The sequence below is a fragment of the Gymnoscopelus microlampas genome (genome assembly GCF_963454915.1).
Source record: "Gymnoscopelus microlampas genome assembly, chromosome: 18".
In the NCBI taxonomy this organism is placed as follows: Eukaryota; Metazoa; Chordata; class Actinopteri; order Myctophiformes; family Myctophidae; genus Gymnoscopelus; species Gymnoscopelus microlampas.
This window is the reverse complement of record NC_139955.1, coordinates 14,359,554-14,377,665: the sequence shown is the minus strand read 5'-3', so window position 1 is coordinate 14,377,665 and position 18,112 is coordinate 14,359,554. Positions and strand designations below refer to the sequence as shown.

At 39.9% G+C, this 18,112-nt stretch overlaps 1 protein-coding gene across 1 annotated transcript; it reads left to right on the top strand.

Annotated features, from left to right (window-relative positions):
• Positions 1 to 618: 618 nt before the first annotated feature.
• On the top strand, positions 619 to 12,425 carry ubl3b (ubiquitin-like 3b). Its single transcript, XM_084085714.1, has 6 exons — positions 619 to 775; positions 2,680 to 2,783; positions 6,936 to 7,044; positions 7,825 to 7,911; positions 9,704 to 9,781; positions 10,701 to 12,425. Exons 2-6 carry the CDS (start codon positions 2,751 to 2,753, stop codon positions 10,751 to 10,753), a joined length of 360 nt encoding a protein of 119 aa, XP_083941840.1. The 5' UTR covers positions 619 to 775; positions 2,680 to 2,750; the 3' UTR covers positions 10,754 to 12,425.
• The last annotated feature ends 5,687 nt before the right edge of the window (positions 12,426 to 18,112 follow it).

Genomic DNA, 18,112 nt, shown 5'->3' with positions numbered 1-18,112 from the left:
TGTTTTATTTAAGTAAAAGTATCAGTACTGCAATGTAGAAATACTCTGTTACAAGTAAAAGTCTGGAATTCAGAATTTACTTGAGTGAAAGTACAAAAGTATTGGTATCAAAATGTACTTAAAGTACCAAAAGTAGAAAGTGCTCATTAGGCAGAATGTCCCATTTCCTAAGTTTTGAAATGTATAAAATAACTAAGTACATGTACTTGTTACTTTACACCATTGTTTATTTCCCCCGAAAGGTGACTTATCTGAACTTTTGGTTAAATCTGTATTACTTGTTTTGGACTACAACTCAATTTGTATTACTTGTTTTGGACTACAACTCAATTTGTATGACTTCTTATCATAGAGGTATACGCTTCTTATAGACTACAACTCAATTTGTATGACTTCTTATCTTAGAGGTATACGCTTCCTATAGGCTACAACTCAATTTGTTTTACTTGTTTTGGACTACAGCTCAATTTGTATTACTTATTATCTTAGAGGTATACGCTTCTTATAGGCTACAACTCAATTTGTATGACTAGTGGTTTTGGATTACAGCTCAATTTGTATGACTTGTTTTGGACTACAACTCCCACAAGCAGCGCTGCGGTCATTTTTCCGTGTTTACAGCCAGCTGACTTCCGTCGTCTTTCTCGTCCATCTCGTTCAGTCAGATAGATTTATACACCTACAAAGATTCGATCTTTTCTCAACGAAGGAACCATCGTTTGCCGACCAGCCGCCAGCACTGAATGCTACATACATTCATATGTATCAGACACCGGTAAGATACACGTATTTATAAAGCCACAATTACATTTTTCGCAGATGTATAACGTTAGCTGATTCGTCGTTAGCATCTGGCTAACGTTACACACAGAGCCTTCTCCTCTTTCACGAGTCTCTGTTTCCAAATGATCAATGTTAGTCAGATATAATTAATGACCTGAAAACCACACGGTTTGTTGTTTCTCTCCTTATATTTGTGTTACAGTTTGAGTAAATGATCCAGTTGGCTGGTATTGTATTATTATGATATGATGTGTGTGAGTGGCACTGATACCAGATGTCCATTTAACCAGGGGTGGAAAAAGTACTGACATTTTTTTACTTAGGGAAAAGTATCAGTACTGTGATGTAGAACATTTATTTTAGTAAAAGTACAAAAGTATTGGTATCAAAATGCCAAAGGTAGAAAGTACTACTCGTTATGCAGAATGTCCCATTTCAAAAGCTTTCAAATGTATACAAATCTTTTGAAAATAGCAGATCTACAAGCTCGCGACTCATTGTGAGCTTGTAAAGCTGCTATTTTTAAATGGTGGAAATTAATATAGGGCTGAAGTGGGTAATGTATGTTTTGTAGTCATAATCAAAATCTACGAAGTAACTAGTATCTAAAGTTTTAAAAAATTGTTGTGTAGTAAAAGTACAATATTTGCCTTTGAGAAAATGCCTCAAAATTGTACTTATAAGTACTGCACTTGAGTAAATGTACTTAGACACTTTACACCACTGCCATTAATGTTTACCATCCGATCAAACTTAACCAAAAGGAATGGTAGAAGCTCACTGGGGGAGACTTCTACTGTTATATATATACTGGATGGTGTTTTGATTTTTAAAGCTCCATCTAAAAAACGTTTCCTTGTTTTGTGTCCTTCGCCTTAAAAGACGACGACGACGAAAGAGAAAGGAAAAAACACAAACAGGAAACAGATTTTTTTTGTAATGGATTTTATATTGTTCCCTCTGTTTGGGACTAAATGCATGCGTCATAAATGCATTACTACTATCAGGCTTCAATTAATGCATTCATTCCTGTTGATAATGCACTGATGCATCATCAATGCATTGATGCAGTTAAACCCCCAGAGACTGAATCCTCCAGTGACCTGAGGGGTATTTAATTTACCAGTTGGACCGGATGGTAATGGCATATTCTCTGTCTGATTGCATTTAAGATGCAGTTTTACACATCTGGTTTTGGGACTAGTCTTAACCAAAACTAAAAAATGAACATCAAATCTGTTTATTTTCAGTTTAAGTGTGCTCTGAACTGAACTGGCTTCGTTTTTATTGTTTTGAATTATACTTCTTTTTTTATTTTCTCCCAAGAATACAACCATAACCTGATATTAGTTAGTTAGTTGTTGAACTACACGTTATAGTTAATACTTAAAAACCCTAATATATTTGGAAGGTGCAAAAGGAAAAAAGTTCCCTTGTGTGCAAACAGGAATATTTTTCTTCAAAAGATAATAACAAGTACAGATTAATATGGTCATTGAGGAAAACATGTTTTACATTTCATATGGAACATAATAAATAAGTATCACACTTTATTAATTTTTTAATTTTACAAAGATGGTTCCCCCACCTCTTAAATGTCTTAACCCATTAAGACCTGAGGCCCGTTCTACAAATGCCTTCTAAATCGGTAGTTCTCAAACTTTTTCCTAATTAGAAATTGTTAAAAAAATGTTTTAAATGTAAAAAAATAGCAGATGTACAAGCTTCCAGTGATGTGCTGTGAGCTTGTATATCTGCCATTTTTGAATAGCCAACGCTAAAAATCTAAAAGGATTAAATGCTTTCCTGGTCTTAAATGTCCTGTAGTTATGTACATGGTGGCAGGTCTGTGGGCAGCAGTCTCACAGTGTGTTGTTGTTGTTGTGTCGTCCCCAGGGCTCTGGCCCAATCCCTATTCGCTGAAATTCACCACTGTCGTCTGCTCAGCGTTGACCAGCTACTCGTCCATGACCATGACCACCCAAAGGGATCAAGATGTGGTAAGTTCTGACCGCAGCGTCCACTCTACGTCCTCCTGTGACCTTCTGAATAGATGCACAGTGCAATGTTAAGGCTGGGCAGTCACTATGTTTCAATGTCAACATGGACATTTCCAGTATTAATAATAATACATTTTATTTATAACGCATTTTTCATTTTTGGAAATCACAAAGTAGCTACAGGGATAAATCAAAAGGCACAAAAATAACAAAATCAGGGCAAAAACAACAAGAAGACCCTTTTCTTGGGGGAAAAGATCGATTAAAAGACTATTACTTTCATTGTATCTTTCTACAGTGTCCATTAACCTGTTACTTCAATGGGCTAATAAAATACATTTAAAGACATTAACACGGTTAGAGAACATTTGACAAATGTGGTTGTGATAACATTAGCTAAGATATATTGATGTTTAGTCATTAACTCTCAACTGTAATGGGGCTGTAAAGTGGTCGATTTGTGTGTTTCCTGTGCGACTGCCAGTAAATGGATCTGTAAAGTGATGAGGTTGATTTGTGTGCTTCCTGTGTACCTGCAGAGAGGTCTGTCTCACCTGGCATGGCTTCTCTGTCACCGTGGGAGACAGCATTATGGTGCCAACATTTAATGTCACAAAGCAATGTGATATCATTACATGGGGATGTGACGTTTTCCTTGTCGGATTGAATTTGGGGCAGGGGGGTGGTGGATTAGCTAACATACATACACACTTGAACGCCATCTGTCTAATCTGAGTTTATAACATTGCCCTACTTTCCATACAAATTGATTTGCACCCTATTGCTTACCATTCCTACAGGACCAGTGGGAGGGGCCATTAAGGGGGTGGGTGTTTTTTTTATAAACTACTGAATAACATCATTTCAATCTTTGTTGGACAGCTGTTAAATATCATGATATGTAGATCTTAGAACCCTCGTTGTGGTGGAGATCATATAAATGGTCTACATCTATAGCACCTTAACATCCCTGTTAGATTTTTGGTAATGGGGTTAGGAAAACTAAGATATGAGGTACATTGCACACATTCAATGGTGTACCTCTGCAATATATTATCACGGCTAGGGATTCTTGAATCATCTGACTTAAGTGATAATGTAAGTTTATGTCTCGATATATTGGCACATTTCTCGAAATATGCTTTTATACCAGAGTTCAACAATGTAGCACCATGTTTTGTGTTTGTGACTGAAATCAGACTTCTGGGTAACGCAAGTTAAACGAGAAGCAACAGCGACGAAAAGAGGAGACCATTTTGTTGAATTATTATGTCCTCTACTGTTGAAAGTGAAACTATGAAAGAAGGATTTCTCAATAGTGAAAATGTTATATTCATTCAAATCTATCTTCGATAGTGGAGGATTCAATATGTCGCCCAGAATTAATGTTATATGAACATATTCAGTCATATAATCAGATTATTACCACTGTCAGCTAGATGGTTAAAGGTAGTCTTTATTGTAGCATCTTGTGTACAGGTACATACAAGTAAAACAATTCTTTGTTCAGCTGTCAGCTAGAGAGGGAGAAAATTCAGCTTGAGTACATTTTCATCAATGTTGTGAATAATAAATAAGCCTCTGTTTGGCCGGTTTGGCACTGGTATGAAAACAAAGCCAGTAATTCACAGCAGAGAGTTGGAAGGGTTTGTTGCCTTTCTTCTCATTGGAGAAGAGAAGAGGATGTTCTGATGCAGGATGTTTCCAAGGCTGCAGAGCAAATCTGACTTTGTTTTGGTGAGGATGAAAGGGAAGTGTGTGTGTGTGTGTCCTTGTTTTAATGATGACATGGGTATGTAACCCCCTCATGGAGGTTATTCAGTTGAGTTTGGGGGAGGGGAGTTTGGGGGTGGTGTGTCTGCATGTGTGTTGGGGGTGGGGGTGGGGGCGGGCTGCGCATGTGTTTGTAAACAGATCAGAGTGTGTCCTGATGTGACGTCACCTCATCGCTCATCATCAGACCTTTTGTTCTCCTCTGCCGTTTATCAACCGCAAAGTCCGTGTTCCACCTGTGAAATGGAAACAAAGCTTTAGGAGAATTCTGCCCATACTTATGGCTCATTCAAAAAAAAAACATTGAGCCAACAGTTACATGTATCCGTCTAGTAGGGCTGGTGTTTGAAATACCAAACAAATATCAATATAAATATTGATTTATTAGAGATAATGGGTTAACCCATTAAGACCTGAAGCCGATTCTACAACAGTTTTCTGAAAAACGTATGTTTATATCAGTGGTGCTCAAACTTTTTCATGTCAAGAACCCCCAAAATGATATGTATTTGGCAGCGGACCCCCATCTCAAAATATGTTGTTCCAAGGACCCCCCAGAAGCAAAGATTTGAGTTAAAAATGTTCGCTTTAAAAATGTATATTCAAAGATTTGCACACATTTTCAAGTTTAAAAAAAAAGTAGCAGATCTACAAGCTCGAGTGCGCTATGAGCTTGTATATCTGCCATTTTTGATTAGCCGAAGTGTAAAATAATGCTTTTTAGCTGAAATCAAGAAATGACACAGATGCGTTACAGGTCTTAATGTGTTAATAAGGAGCAGTTATTCCTCTAAATTCCTCATAAATTAGCAAAGATAACATATGAAAATGATTGACAATATTCCAACTATAGTAATGGTTCACGTTTGTGACTGGCTGTTCTGAAGCAAGATTCCATGATGGCTTCCTGTCAGATTCTGATTAAATTAGCTCAGTGACACCCTGCAAAGCACAGTTTGTTGCTGAGCTACTACTTTCACTACCTCATTTTAACTTCATCATTTTGTGGGTGGTAACGTTTAGTCATTTTTAAACACTGTATAAGGACATTGTGTGTGTGTGTGTGTGTGTGTGTGTGTGTGTGTGTGTGTGTGTGTGTGTGTGTGTGTGTGTGTGTATGTGTGTGTGTGTGATTGTACTTTGGATTTCCATGTGTTGTTCCCGGACATACTGTACCTCCTTCACTTTTTCTTTCTCTTCCCTCCATTCCATTTTCAATGAATGCATTTATTTGCGGCCAAATCCTGCACACTGCAAATGGGTGATGATGTCATCTCTGTATCAAGGAACAACTGAAATCCAAGAAAGGGAAAAGTGAAGTGCAACACAGTTTTTTTTTGTTTTGGAAAGAAATTGAGTTGACCGTTAAGTCCTTAATGTTTGCTTTGAGGAGCAGAACAAGTGAGCAGTGACCCTGATGAGTTTCAGGTGTTGCTTTTAAGAATTATGCAAACATACACAGTGTATAAGATTTAGCGATTATGTTTCATATCTTAAAGGGGTGTTTTTGTTCTGCATTTCAATTCATTGTCAGTGGTTATCAAAGACTACAGAATGAACAATATTTACAATACAATCCAAATTGACAGAAAATTCTTCCTCCTGTCTGTTTCAGCCCTTCTATTTGTTCCTACAATTCCCATGATGCATCTTGGCATGTCCATAAGGGCTATGGTCAATCTGATAAATATTTTCTGTGCTATTTTTTTTAAACACAGCAAAAAAGGCTAATTTTTACATCAAGGATTAAGCGTCCCAGCACAACTTCAGTGGCGTTTTAGACACTCAGGTGTTCTTCTGGCTGCTAATGTATCATTAGCTCTATACATATATAGAGATAATGTAAAAAATAAATTGTGATAGTGTCCCTTTTAAAGAGACAGGTTTGTAAAGCCGCTTTGGGGAATAGGAAGGAAGCCCCTTCCATTAAAGAGCATGTCTCTCACTCACACACATGATTGGCCATGTAATTTTAATAGCATGGTGTCTGGGACACCTGGGGTTATCGCATTAGACCAACAGCCTGGAGAGGAGCTCCCCAGACCTCTGGAACTGAAGGGCTAGTGTTCTCTCTCCCGGCCCCACCCTTATCTGCTGCTCTCTGGTACAGGGGCTCACTTCAGTGTAGGAAGCCCTCAGTGAATGAAGCAGCACCAGTCAAAGGGCTGAGATCTGCTGTGGATAAATCTAATTAGACTGGAATGCCCATCTCTCCACAACCATCTGAAGGTCATCTCATGTCTGCTGAGGTTAGGGGAAATGGAAGGGTTCGATCTCTACTAATTGACCAGAATGTGAATGGAGCTTGATGCTGTTTTTCTGTGGCATTTCTTTGCTCTCTTGAGTTCATGAGTATTTGGTTTTCTTGTTCTATTTTAGGTGAACCTCCGTCTTATCCTGGTCAGTGGGAAAACACAAGACTTCATATTCTCCCCAAATGACTCGGCCACTGACATCGCCAAACATGTTTTTGACAACTGGCCCACGGGTGAGTCTAGTAACGATCACAAGCTTATATAAAATGTTGTTCGAGCTTTTTACAAATGTATTTCTTGATCACCTGCTTTAAAGTAGATGTGGAGGATCATTCAGTTGTAGAGAAACTTGTAACAGTTCAATCATTAAACATTTGCTTCCTACTTGTCTTTATTGGGGGAAATGGGGTTCAAATGTAATGTTTTGTAATTTTCCACCAATGTTTTTCATGTTGCCCACTAAAACTGTTTTAACTAAGGAAAACAGGATGGACTATGCTTTAATTAAGTCAGAAGAAAAATCGATTGATTTTATTGATGTATTACTTGATAAATCCCCTGAGAGGGAAACTTAATTAGCCAATGCACAGCAACAACACCATAAAACACATACTTTGGTGACAATAGTCACAATAGAATACAGACGCATCAATCACACACAGACTCAGCACTCAGTGTGACCCAATACAACAAGAGTTCAACCCTGGAAAAACTACATCTTAAAAAACATGACAGCTGCCAGCACAAAATACTTCTTTAAATGTACTGTATGGCGGAAAAGCTATTGCAAATTACCTGTCCATTTTATCTGCCTCCAAAATGAGCTTGTCGGTGAATATTTATTGTTACCAAGCCAGTATTCTACAAAAACAAGTGATAAATTAATGACAAGTATTGATTGAATTTCCATACACTCCATGTTCACATTAAGTGTGTAGTTGTGTGCAGACTCAGATGGGGCAGTGTGTGTATCTATTAGGGTAAGTTGTCACAGTGTGTCTTGTTTCTCCTAGGGTGGGAAGAGGAGCAGGTGAGCTCACCCAGCATCCTGCGCCTCATCTTTCAGGGACGCTTCCTTCACGGCAACGTCACCCTGGGTGGTAAGAAGACAAAACAAACAGTTTTTCTAAGTGGGCTTTGTCACCTTTCCAAGGAAGCTTCCTATTTGGCAGCTTAGGACTGTCACTGTGGGAAGAATAGCATCGATCGTAGTTGGGTTCCTTCATTTGATGAAATCGCAAGAAAACAAGTGGTTTCTTGAATGTGTAGGATATCTGTTTACAATTGCAATTTTTACATTTAGCAGACTCCTATCGAGAGTGATTTACAGAGTGCAAGACCAGAGTAAACAGTGTGGCATCTTGTCAACAACAGGATAGTCAAGTCATTCAAGTAAATATAGTGCCAAGAAAACAAATAAGTGCTATTAAGTAACTAGGATGTCAGGCAGACATTAATCTCATAGCATCTCATAGCATACTTGCATCTGTGGATGAGCATACATCTCCCCAAAACATACATTTTTAATAAGATATCCATCTTGGAAATTAGCTGGATATTATTTAAGGACATTTCTGCTTTAATGAGATTGGACAGTGGACATACTGTAATAATAATAATAATATAAGACATGATACACACATTTCGTGTACCTGAAACAAACCCAGGCTGTTGTGACCATGTGTTCAATGCTTTAAATGTACAAACATGATACCACAGTACAACTACTTCTGTCTCACTCACACACCACATGTGAAGCCCACCCAGATTTAATTATGGTGTTTCATCTGAAATCTTAGCCTACGCCCAGCAATGTGAATTATTCATCAAAGAATTCATGAGTGCCTTCGCATTTTATGCTCCTAAAATATAGAGCATGCTGCCCAGAGATATTGAGAGAGACCGACTCTGGACAGACACTGGGAAGACTTAATTAATTTAAATTCACCCACCCATGTATACACTTTTTATACGACTTCATTTCACTGCTGTGTTTCTGTTTTGGATTCAAGACTCATATTACATCTATTAAATGTGCCGTATAATTAAAGGTGTGTCGAGTTATGTTTACACTCAAAGTTATGATTTTCCCATAACAGGTGACTCGTATTTAGCAGTATTATAATAGATTGAGAATGGGTTGCACCAAATTAATCTACTCTAGGTTTAGCGATAATACATTTTCTATTAAATCTAGGTTTAAAACTAGTAAATCTGGATTTACAGTGCACCACTTAAACACAGATTAACACCATAGACCATATGACGCCATAGAGCATGGCATGTTTTGGGTAAGAATTTAATTTAACGTTATTGAAACCCATAACCACTACTTGGCCCAGCTGTGCCACAATATTGAAATCTAACTTGTCCCACACACACAGAGGCAGCAATTTCTGTACTCCAGAGAAAAGTCTGTAACTTGAGCGTGGTTATTGTTTAGTTCTGCCTTAGAAGATAAATAAATAAAGCACCTCCATAAAGGAAAAAGTCAAGTCTTTCCATACATGCCTGCCGATCCGACCAGCTTCAAACCCATCACCGCACTCCCTCGGATCACCTCGGTGATACGTAGTACGTAACCAGAGTTTGAAGTCGATCCGTGAGGTTTGTGATGACCACCTCTCTATATATGAGCATGTTATGTTTGTGACAACCACCGTCCACTGTCAAGGCAATTTCAGTATAGGATGAAATGCAGCATCCCTATTCTGGGGGCAAACGTTCGCCGAAAATTGCAGATCTACAGGCTCACAACGCATTGCAACCGCATCCTGCTTAGTTTTGAACCGCGTTTAAGTTTTGGTGCAACAATATTTTACCAACAAGAAAAGTTGGTACAATTCACCCTATATGCAATGTATGAATGATTGCTTTTATTGCTTTTTAAAGCTCTAAAGCTGCCTCCAGGCCGGACCACTGTCATGCACTTGGTGGCCAGAGAGACACTTCCCGAGCCCAACTCTCATGGTGAGAACCTTTCCTCCTTCTGTTCTGTTCCCTTCTACTCTGGACTCTCACGTGTTTGGGTATTTTATTTGTTGTCACCATTTCAGCCCAAACGATATATCGGACGTTATTTTAATTTTATTATGCAGCTGACATGTCCCAATTTTAGCCACTTTTTTCTTTTGCTTAACTCTTTATTTTTGAATTTCAAAATTGTGTAAGACATACAAACAAATACAAAAAAATAAAAACAAACAGACAATCAAACAAAAGAGGTCATGGGACATTCAGTACCATTAACAGAAACTTGTTTACAGGAATTGAGATACAGTAGAGATGATGTAACCAATATTCAGGCAGATCAATATTAAGAGATCTGCGTCGCTATCTAAATAGTCTAACCATTTCCCCCATCTTTTTTCACCAACTCTTTTTGGAGTTGAATAGGTCAACGGCTCCTAGTCGAGATGCAACTGTCTCACGATATTGCCAATTTTAACCACTTTCAACTTGGCTGTAAGCTATATAGGACAACATTTCCAAAAATGTTCAAACATTTTCACAAATTGCAGATCTACAAGCTCGCAACGCGTTTTAGATTGCCTGTAGATACTTATTTTTAAACATTTTTGAATAGGGCTTTAGTGGCTAATTAAAATAAAGTTCATTTTGTGTGTATTATTTTCTATTTACTTGTTTTCTTGTTCATTGTATAATTAAAGTCAAAAGTTATTTTCATATTTGATATATATTTTTTTCATTTAAATATAAATATTATTTATATATGCACTTTTTGTCAAAAGATCGGTCAAAACGTCAGCAATCGGTGGTCTAGGACTCTCCAATATCGGGATCAGAATCGGATCCTAAGATCAGGCATTGGTCGGGCTCTAGTAATCGGTGACTAGGACTGTGGTATGATGTTTGTTTCTGTCTACAGGTCAGAGGAACAGAGAGAAAACCACAGAGAGCAACTGTTGTCTGCTGCTGTAAAACAACTGAGCGAGAAGGCTGCCCCCCCCCCCCCCCAATATCATCATCTTCAACACATTCTCCCCCTTCCTCCCGCCTGTCAGCTGTGATTTTGGAGGGAATCCCAGGAAGTCTAACGGAGGGCTCTCGAAGGTTGCCAGCCATGTTGGTTGCACTTTCGTTCAATCGGAGGCTTTCGTTATTTGAAATTCTTTGTGCCAATATATTATAATCAACCACCTCCCACCCCCCTCCCGACTGGCCTTTTATGTTGTTTTTATGTTTTTCCTTCTTCGTTTTCATTTAACAAATTCTGCCTTCTTGTTTTTGTCCCCCAGCAAACATGGATTACTGAATGGACAGGTTTTAAAGCTCCATTCAACACTGAGATAAAAACGCATACCTGGAACTGCTCTCCCACCCCCACTCCCTCTTTTCATGGACATACCATTTCTGTCAAGGATGGATGGGCTAACAATGGCTACCAGTCATATCAATGTCTCCATGGGTCTTACAGGATAGTGATATAGTCCTTTTGCTGCAATTAACGTGGATCGTTTATTTAGGAGGCGTAATTATTTTGTGTGTGTTGCCCTCCTGTCACCTTGCCCCAATGGCGTTTTCGTTTAATGTTATATTTTACCGAGGGGGACTTGTTAGAACTGGTGCCATCCTGTCATGCCTCAGACCAACTGAACATTCATGGTAGTCCACCGCCTGGTGATGCCTCTGGCATCGGACCAATGGAGAAAGACTGCAAAGATTTTATGAGTGCAGCTGTGTATACAGTACACCTGCTTTTTGCACGCATGCGTGTGTGTGTGTGTGTGTGTGTGTGGCGTTGTCCTATGGTGTGTTCAGCTCCAAGATGAAGGATGATTGGAAATGAAAAGGAACAGAAACACTCTTGCAGGTATCTTCTGCTTGTGAGGACAGAGTGTAAAAGGAGCCTGTGGATCACGTCCGAGTGGCCACGTTTAGAGTGCCATCGGGATCTGCGGTGTGAACCTCCGACCGTGCCCACAGACTAGACTTTATACCCACCCCCGTCTACAGGGGGCGCTCCCCCTCTGCCACTCCTCATCTGATGGCCTAGGGGGGGGGGGGGGGAGAGTCGCAACACCATGAGCCAGTTAAAACGGAGACTAAAGAAGGCAGATTTAGATTGCAGGGTTGCATGCTGAGGGAACAGGGCCCCCTACTGGACACTGAGAGGAGAGGCAGGGATTGGCCCCTCCCCATGGAGAGCAAGAGGAAAATATCCTTATCATTCGGATGCTGTGTTTATTTCATTTGCCTTTTTATTGTGGAATCCAGTAATATCATTAATAATGAAATGTAAAAAAAAATATCAATTTTTATCTTGTCTATAGATATTTGTTTGATTCTAGTGCACGTATGGATGGGTGTGTGTTAATGTGTGTGTGGGTGCACGTCGTTTTATGGGACTAAGGAGTAGGTCTTGTAGAGGCAGTGCACTGGGAGTGTGGACTGGCTGCGGTTTCTTTGGGAAACAGTTGGAAAATATTTTATTCCTTCCATTGAGTGTGTGTTAAGGTTTGTGTTCATGTCAACCAATGTCACTGCTCTGAATTTTAGCTCAATATGAATACCGTACATGTAAAAACTAAAATGCAATGTGGTCTACCTAAAAGCTTGTATTATAAATTAATAAATCTTTAAATAAGCCAAATTGTTTGTGCTTTGTTCAGTTTTTGATTTGTCTAAAACAAAAGACATGAAGATACAGTAAGTGTCAGCTGTATGTAGGGTACAGTTCAGTACTATTTGTTCACCTCTAGGTGGCAGTGTGCTCTAAAGGTTTAACATCCACTGACTGTTTGTCATGTGAAATTAAATCTACTGGCCCTGGGTCTGAAACACTAGCACTTCTGGTTCAGCTTTTTTCCTGTAATTAAAACTTGACGAATTCATGTGAATTCATCCATAATATTCATCAGAGATTTAAAAACCTGACAAATGGGAGCAACATAAAACCCTGAAAAAAGTTGAAATAATAATTTGATTTAGTGTGTGTGTGTGTGTGTGTGTGTGTGTGTGTACATGTATGTATTTATGTGTGTTTATTCTGGAAATGCTATGTGGTACTAAAGTATAACACATTTTCTGAAGATTCTGTGTTATCCAATATCAGATGAAATGTGCAGCATGCTCTCATAACATTTGGTTGAACTCGTCTCTGTGTTTCTCTTCCCATCTGTCTCAGAGAGATATGGTCCTGACGTGTACCCACTCAGTTCCAGGTTTCCATTTGACACTGGCCTTGTGCACTAGGAAAATATCTGTCAAGCTTCCCTTAATGTCCTTCAAAAAGAAAAACGTCTGGTGTTTGTTAACAGTACTTGTCTCTCTAATCTCTGTGTCTTTTTCGTTGTGTTGGGGCATGCTTGGGACGTGACCGTGCTGTGAATGAGGTGAACGGTTAAACGGTGCCCTCTAACCTGACCCAGGAGATGATCAACGACTTTTAAACAAGGGCCTGGGGAAACATCTGTTGAAATCATTGCTACCTCACTCCAGCAACACGCCACTGCTCCAGACTCCACGGTCATTCCTGGATGAATTACTTCTCTGCGGTCAACATGATTCGAGGCACACGTGCGGACGGTTTGTTGAGAGTGTGGCAGAGGGCCGCGGTCCGGGCCCATGCAGGCTGTTAAGCCGGTCTCTACCAGGGGATGGACCTGTCAGGCGTGCGGTCCAGACCACAGCTGTAATTCCACAGCTGTGTGAGCTTTCCAGCCTACTACTCCGTTGGCAGCTAAGAACTCCCATAGTGTCCTCTTGTCTAGTCTGATTTAATCTAGTCTTCTCTTATGTTTCAAAATATACATCGACATCTTGTTTATTCATCAGATATGTCGACGTATGAGTAATTTGACTAGGTGCTTTGCTCTGAAATGGGGTTACATACATTTTAATTATCATTTTATTATATAACTATAAAGAACTTCAAAAAGTGTTTTTAATCACTTCAAATGTATTTTTAATTAAACTAGATTTTGAGCAGCCAAGATCTGTCTAAAATAACATAAAATACCTTTTGGGCAATTTGTCTTAAAACATTCTTAACATACTGAAAACTATAGGTTACTGTTATGATGGAGGAGTTGACATCATCCTCTCTCTCTCTTTCTCTTGTGTCAATAAACCATCTCATCCTTATAGGTGAGTTTTTCCTGGCTCAGAATGGGACTTTGGGGGGTGACTACGCATCACAGTAAGTATGATCAGACCGCATCATGACTGCGCAACAGTAAAGTCAACAAGCCTGTGTTACCTTATTTGAAATAAATCTAGGCATTTGCACCAACAATACCTCTATCCAGGAAAGACCCATATCATATTACAGATGATAGTCAATAATTGACAGATGGATGGATAGACGCAGTGAATAAAGGCCAGTTCACACCAATGCAACTCACAAAACCATTTTAGAGACCGTTGCAGCAGTGTGGACTGAGCAGTTGCAGACTGGTGCCATTTGGAGGTAATGGTTGCAAGGAGTTGCATTGGTGTGGACTGGTCTATAGGGCTTGTGATGTGTATTTTCTTTCCACTATTATTTTTGTTGCGCTAGATCAATTTCCCCCTTCCTGATTCTGGCTATTTTGACCTGTCAGTTACACTTATATTAAAACCATCTGTGAACACGCAGGCATGCACGATGCATGCGTGCACACACACGTTTGTATATCCCAGTGGGAACCTCAAAAGCCATTTTGTTAAAAATGGCACCTTTTTTGTGTGCTAATTCTAACCCTGACCTGAATATTGTGAGAGACTTTCTGTGTGTGGGGGTTTGATTATGTCTCGGCAGTGCCGTATTCTTTATGTGTATTTTTCCTCCACCAAAGGAGTCCAGTGGGCCAGTGTGAAAACATACGCACACACATGTTGGGGTTGAATTAACACAGCGGGCGCCAGCAAATGAGTGGCTTTCATGCAGGCTCTAGAAAGTGTTTCTGTCTTCCCTCATCACCTCATCTCCACTCAGCCTTTCTGCTCTTAATTGGAAAAATGACACTGGCTCATCTGGCTTCTGTTCTCCAGAGGAGGAGGAGGATGATCAAGGGAGGCCGGAGAGGTGGACTTTTGACCAAGGCGTGTGTGAAGGAGGAGGTGAAGAGGAGGTGTTGGGTGAGTAATTATTGCTTCAGGGGTTTCCAAGGTTAGCAGCAGCAGGATCAGAGGGTGTCGGCTTCAGGGGGGGCTGGCTCCACAATCCACTCTACCCACAAAACAGTAACACCCATAGTGCAATCCTCAATGTACAATTTTAACTCCAAGAGTGTACAAATGGCACCCAGTGGGTCCATTTGGTTTCATTCGTACACTTGAGTTAAAGCTGCAATCCGTAGGTTTCTTGTCTTACCCAGGATTTGAGTCCAGGTCTTCGCCTGGGACACCACACTTCTACCACTCCATGAGGGAATCCAGACACACGCACACGCACACGCACACACACACACAGACACACACACACACACACACACACACTATACAAAGTTCATATGGATAGACACCAGATCCCAACTTTAACGGTATCATGATATGAGTTTATGAGTTCAACACACACTTAGAATAAGTGAACGTTCTAGTATCCTTTTTTTTAAACTGTTTTTTAATCATTTTTTTCTTTCTACGTTCTAGTATCCCAACCACACCAGGGGACTGTCTTGACTGTCATGAAATGTCTTGTGGCTGTAAGTCACCGTTTTATTGACATGAGGACAGTAATTGGGCATGACTTTTTCTATTTCTCTGGATGCGATGGACAATTTAAATGCAAATAAGTCACAGATGATGTGTAAACCGATGACCAGTCCAGGGTTTTATATAGTTCTATTGCCAGAGATTGTTTTTTGTTTGTTTTTCTTTCAAATTATTTTGGCTCGCCAAACTGTGTCCTCATTGTTTGAGTGGACGTGTGGTCATAAAAGCTCTTGAATCTTGATTCAGGGGACTGGTTTGAATCCAAAGTTTCCCTTCAGTTTGTCTTGAAAGGAAACAAAACAAAAACCATATAAAAGAAAATGGACTGGAAAGTTTGACAGAATATGATGAAATACTATTCAGAAAAAAGTATATCAGAATAATTCAGTCCCATGTATTGACTTCAACAGAAACATACAAGTTGTTGTTGTTATTAAATGGCCTATTTTGTTTGCACGCCACTAAATACACAACAGCTTACATGTACAAATTGATTCATGCATGTTATCAGAGTTCATATACTATGTATTATATGTCGTAATTACTCAAGAGCTACACTGAAGTTTTGCTCATATCAACACAGTTGTTTACTATTTTCAGTACAGCTGTGATCATGGACTTTTAATGGACTCCATTCAGTTCATGTTTATGAGCGTGCAGCCAGTACTCTCATTCATTGCATTCGCTGTCATGATGAAGAATTACTGTATGTTTCTGTGGATCTAATGTCTTCATCTGCATCATCACACCGTGATTCAGATCACTGCCTCAGCATTATGAACATGATCTGAACATGTTATTTGATTCAGACGGACTTCATTTAGGGCTCGTTTCCTGATCCAGACATTAAATATTGCACATGTTCTGCATGTGATTATTGCTCACTGACACAGGATACTGACCTAAAGATGTATCTCAATTCTTTTTCCAGGGGGCCCCCAGCAAAATTAGTTAATATGGCATACAAAATCAGTTTAACTTTGACTGTTTGAAAATAGCCAATCTATAAGCTTGCAATGTGTCAACGCATAGTGAGATTGAAGATCTGCTATTTTCTTGTAAAAGGTTTAATGCAAAAGGAATTTCCTCAAGCACTAGTAAAGAATCTATATTATCTAAATATCTTTTATGGAGGGCCCTGGCACAAAATAGTTTCTGATGGGGGTCCGTGGCCACATACGTAAATATAACTTTGGGGGTCCTTGCCATGAAACAGTTTGATAAGCACTGGTTTAAACAAGCATCAGCATGTGAGACTCAATCTCACCCTCTCGGAAACACACATGCCGACACACACACACGCACACACTAACACAAAACGTACCATAATAGAATCTTGCAGCATCCTTCCAACTTGCTAAACCCTGTCTCTTACAAGTTAATTTTGCGGTATAACAGGCTGTTTTGTAGAGCAGACAGAACATCTCTCCAACATGGATGTCATAGCATGTTTAGAAAGAGTTCCTACGCTACCCTAAAATATTGGTGCTTCATTTAAATTTATTGGTGTCCTTTATTGGATTAGTTGTTGCTCGAGTGCATGTTGTTCATTAAGACATCAAACACTTCACAGTCCAGTGCTCTTTACTCCGCCTGTTGGAGACCGGGCTTAAATTCCAGTAAGTGAGAGATCAGATGGGGGTCATTTGTGGCAGCTGGGGGTGTGTAGGCAGAAGAATGCTCTGCCCCTTCTGACTCCGTTACAGCTTTTATCCCCTCTAATGGGATGACTTGGTGCGGGGATCCCAGGGGTGATGGAGGCTTTAGATACCTGGCCCCACTCCCATGCGCTGTGTACCATCTGGGCAACAGCAAACACACTGTGCATGCCAAGACTAAATGCTGAACTTGTTGAAGGAGCCATGTACGTACATCCCCAGCTGCCGTGTAAAGGAAGGGGGTCCATGAAATATAGACACGGATGGAAGTGGGGTTGTCTGTCCTCATAGCTGTGTCTCCACTGATCGGTCTTCCATTTTAACCCTCTTTCTCAATGCACAGTTACGCCATCCGTCCATCTGGTTCCATTTGTACACTCTGAGTTAAATGAACACAGAGGATTTTACTGTGTAAGACAGAGAGGTCATAGCTACCACCCATGGACCTAGTTGAATATGACACCCCTACTAGTCAATGTGAGAGGGTCAGGTGATGCAGCATACGGTAAAGGGACTATGCTGAATGTTCCTGACATTGTCCACCTTTCACTGAGATCCTGAACTGCATTGTTGGATCCGGTCCAGGGTTTCCCAGCGTTACAACCAAAGTGGAGGAAAGGGAGAAGAACTGATTTGTGGCTGTGGTGAGGACAAGTTGCCTTTATTTGGATGTAACAGACAGACACAGTGGAGGGACTCACAGCCTCTCAGCTCTGTGCTGTTATGTGGTCTTGTGTTATTTTGTTATACTGAGTATGCTCTCTGTGTGCTTATGTGCGTTTTAGTGTTGGGACTACAGTTATTTAAGAAATCAGTTTGGGGTTAGAGATCAGGCATTTAGGAGTTACAGTAGGGTTAGGGTTACATATTTTGAGGTCAAGGTTAGGATTGGGTAGTAAGTAAGAACTGAATTTAGCTCAGAGTTGCTACAGTTCAGCACATAATATTTACGGCTTTTACACTATGCAGAAACTTTGGCCATTCT

What these genes read in the sequence shown, in the direction of transcription:
- ubl3b (XM_084085714.1), top strand. Translation starts at nt 2,751, where the DNA reads ATGACCATGACCACCCAAAGGGATCAAGATGTG. An exon ending in CGGCAACGTCACCCTGGGTG is followed by an intron (nt 7,912 to 9,703) that starts GTAAGAAGACAA and finishes TGCTTTTTAAAG; the next exon opens with CTCTAAAGCTGCCTCCAGGC. An exon ending in TCCCGAGCCCAACTCTCATG is followed by an intron (nt 9,782 to 10,700) that starts GTGAGAACCTTT and finishes TTCTGTCTACAG; the next exon opens with GTCAGAGGAACAGAGAGAAA.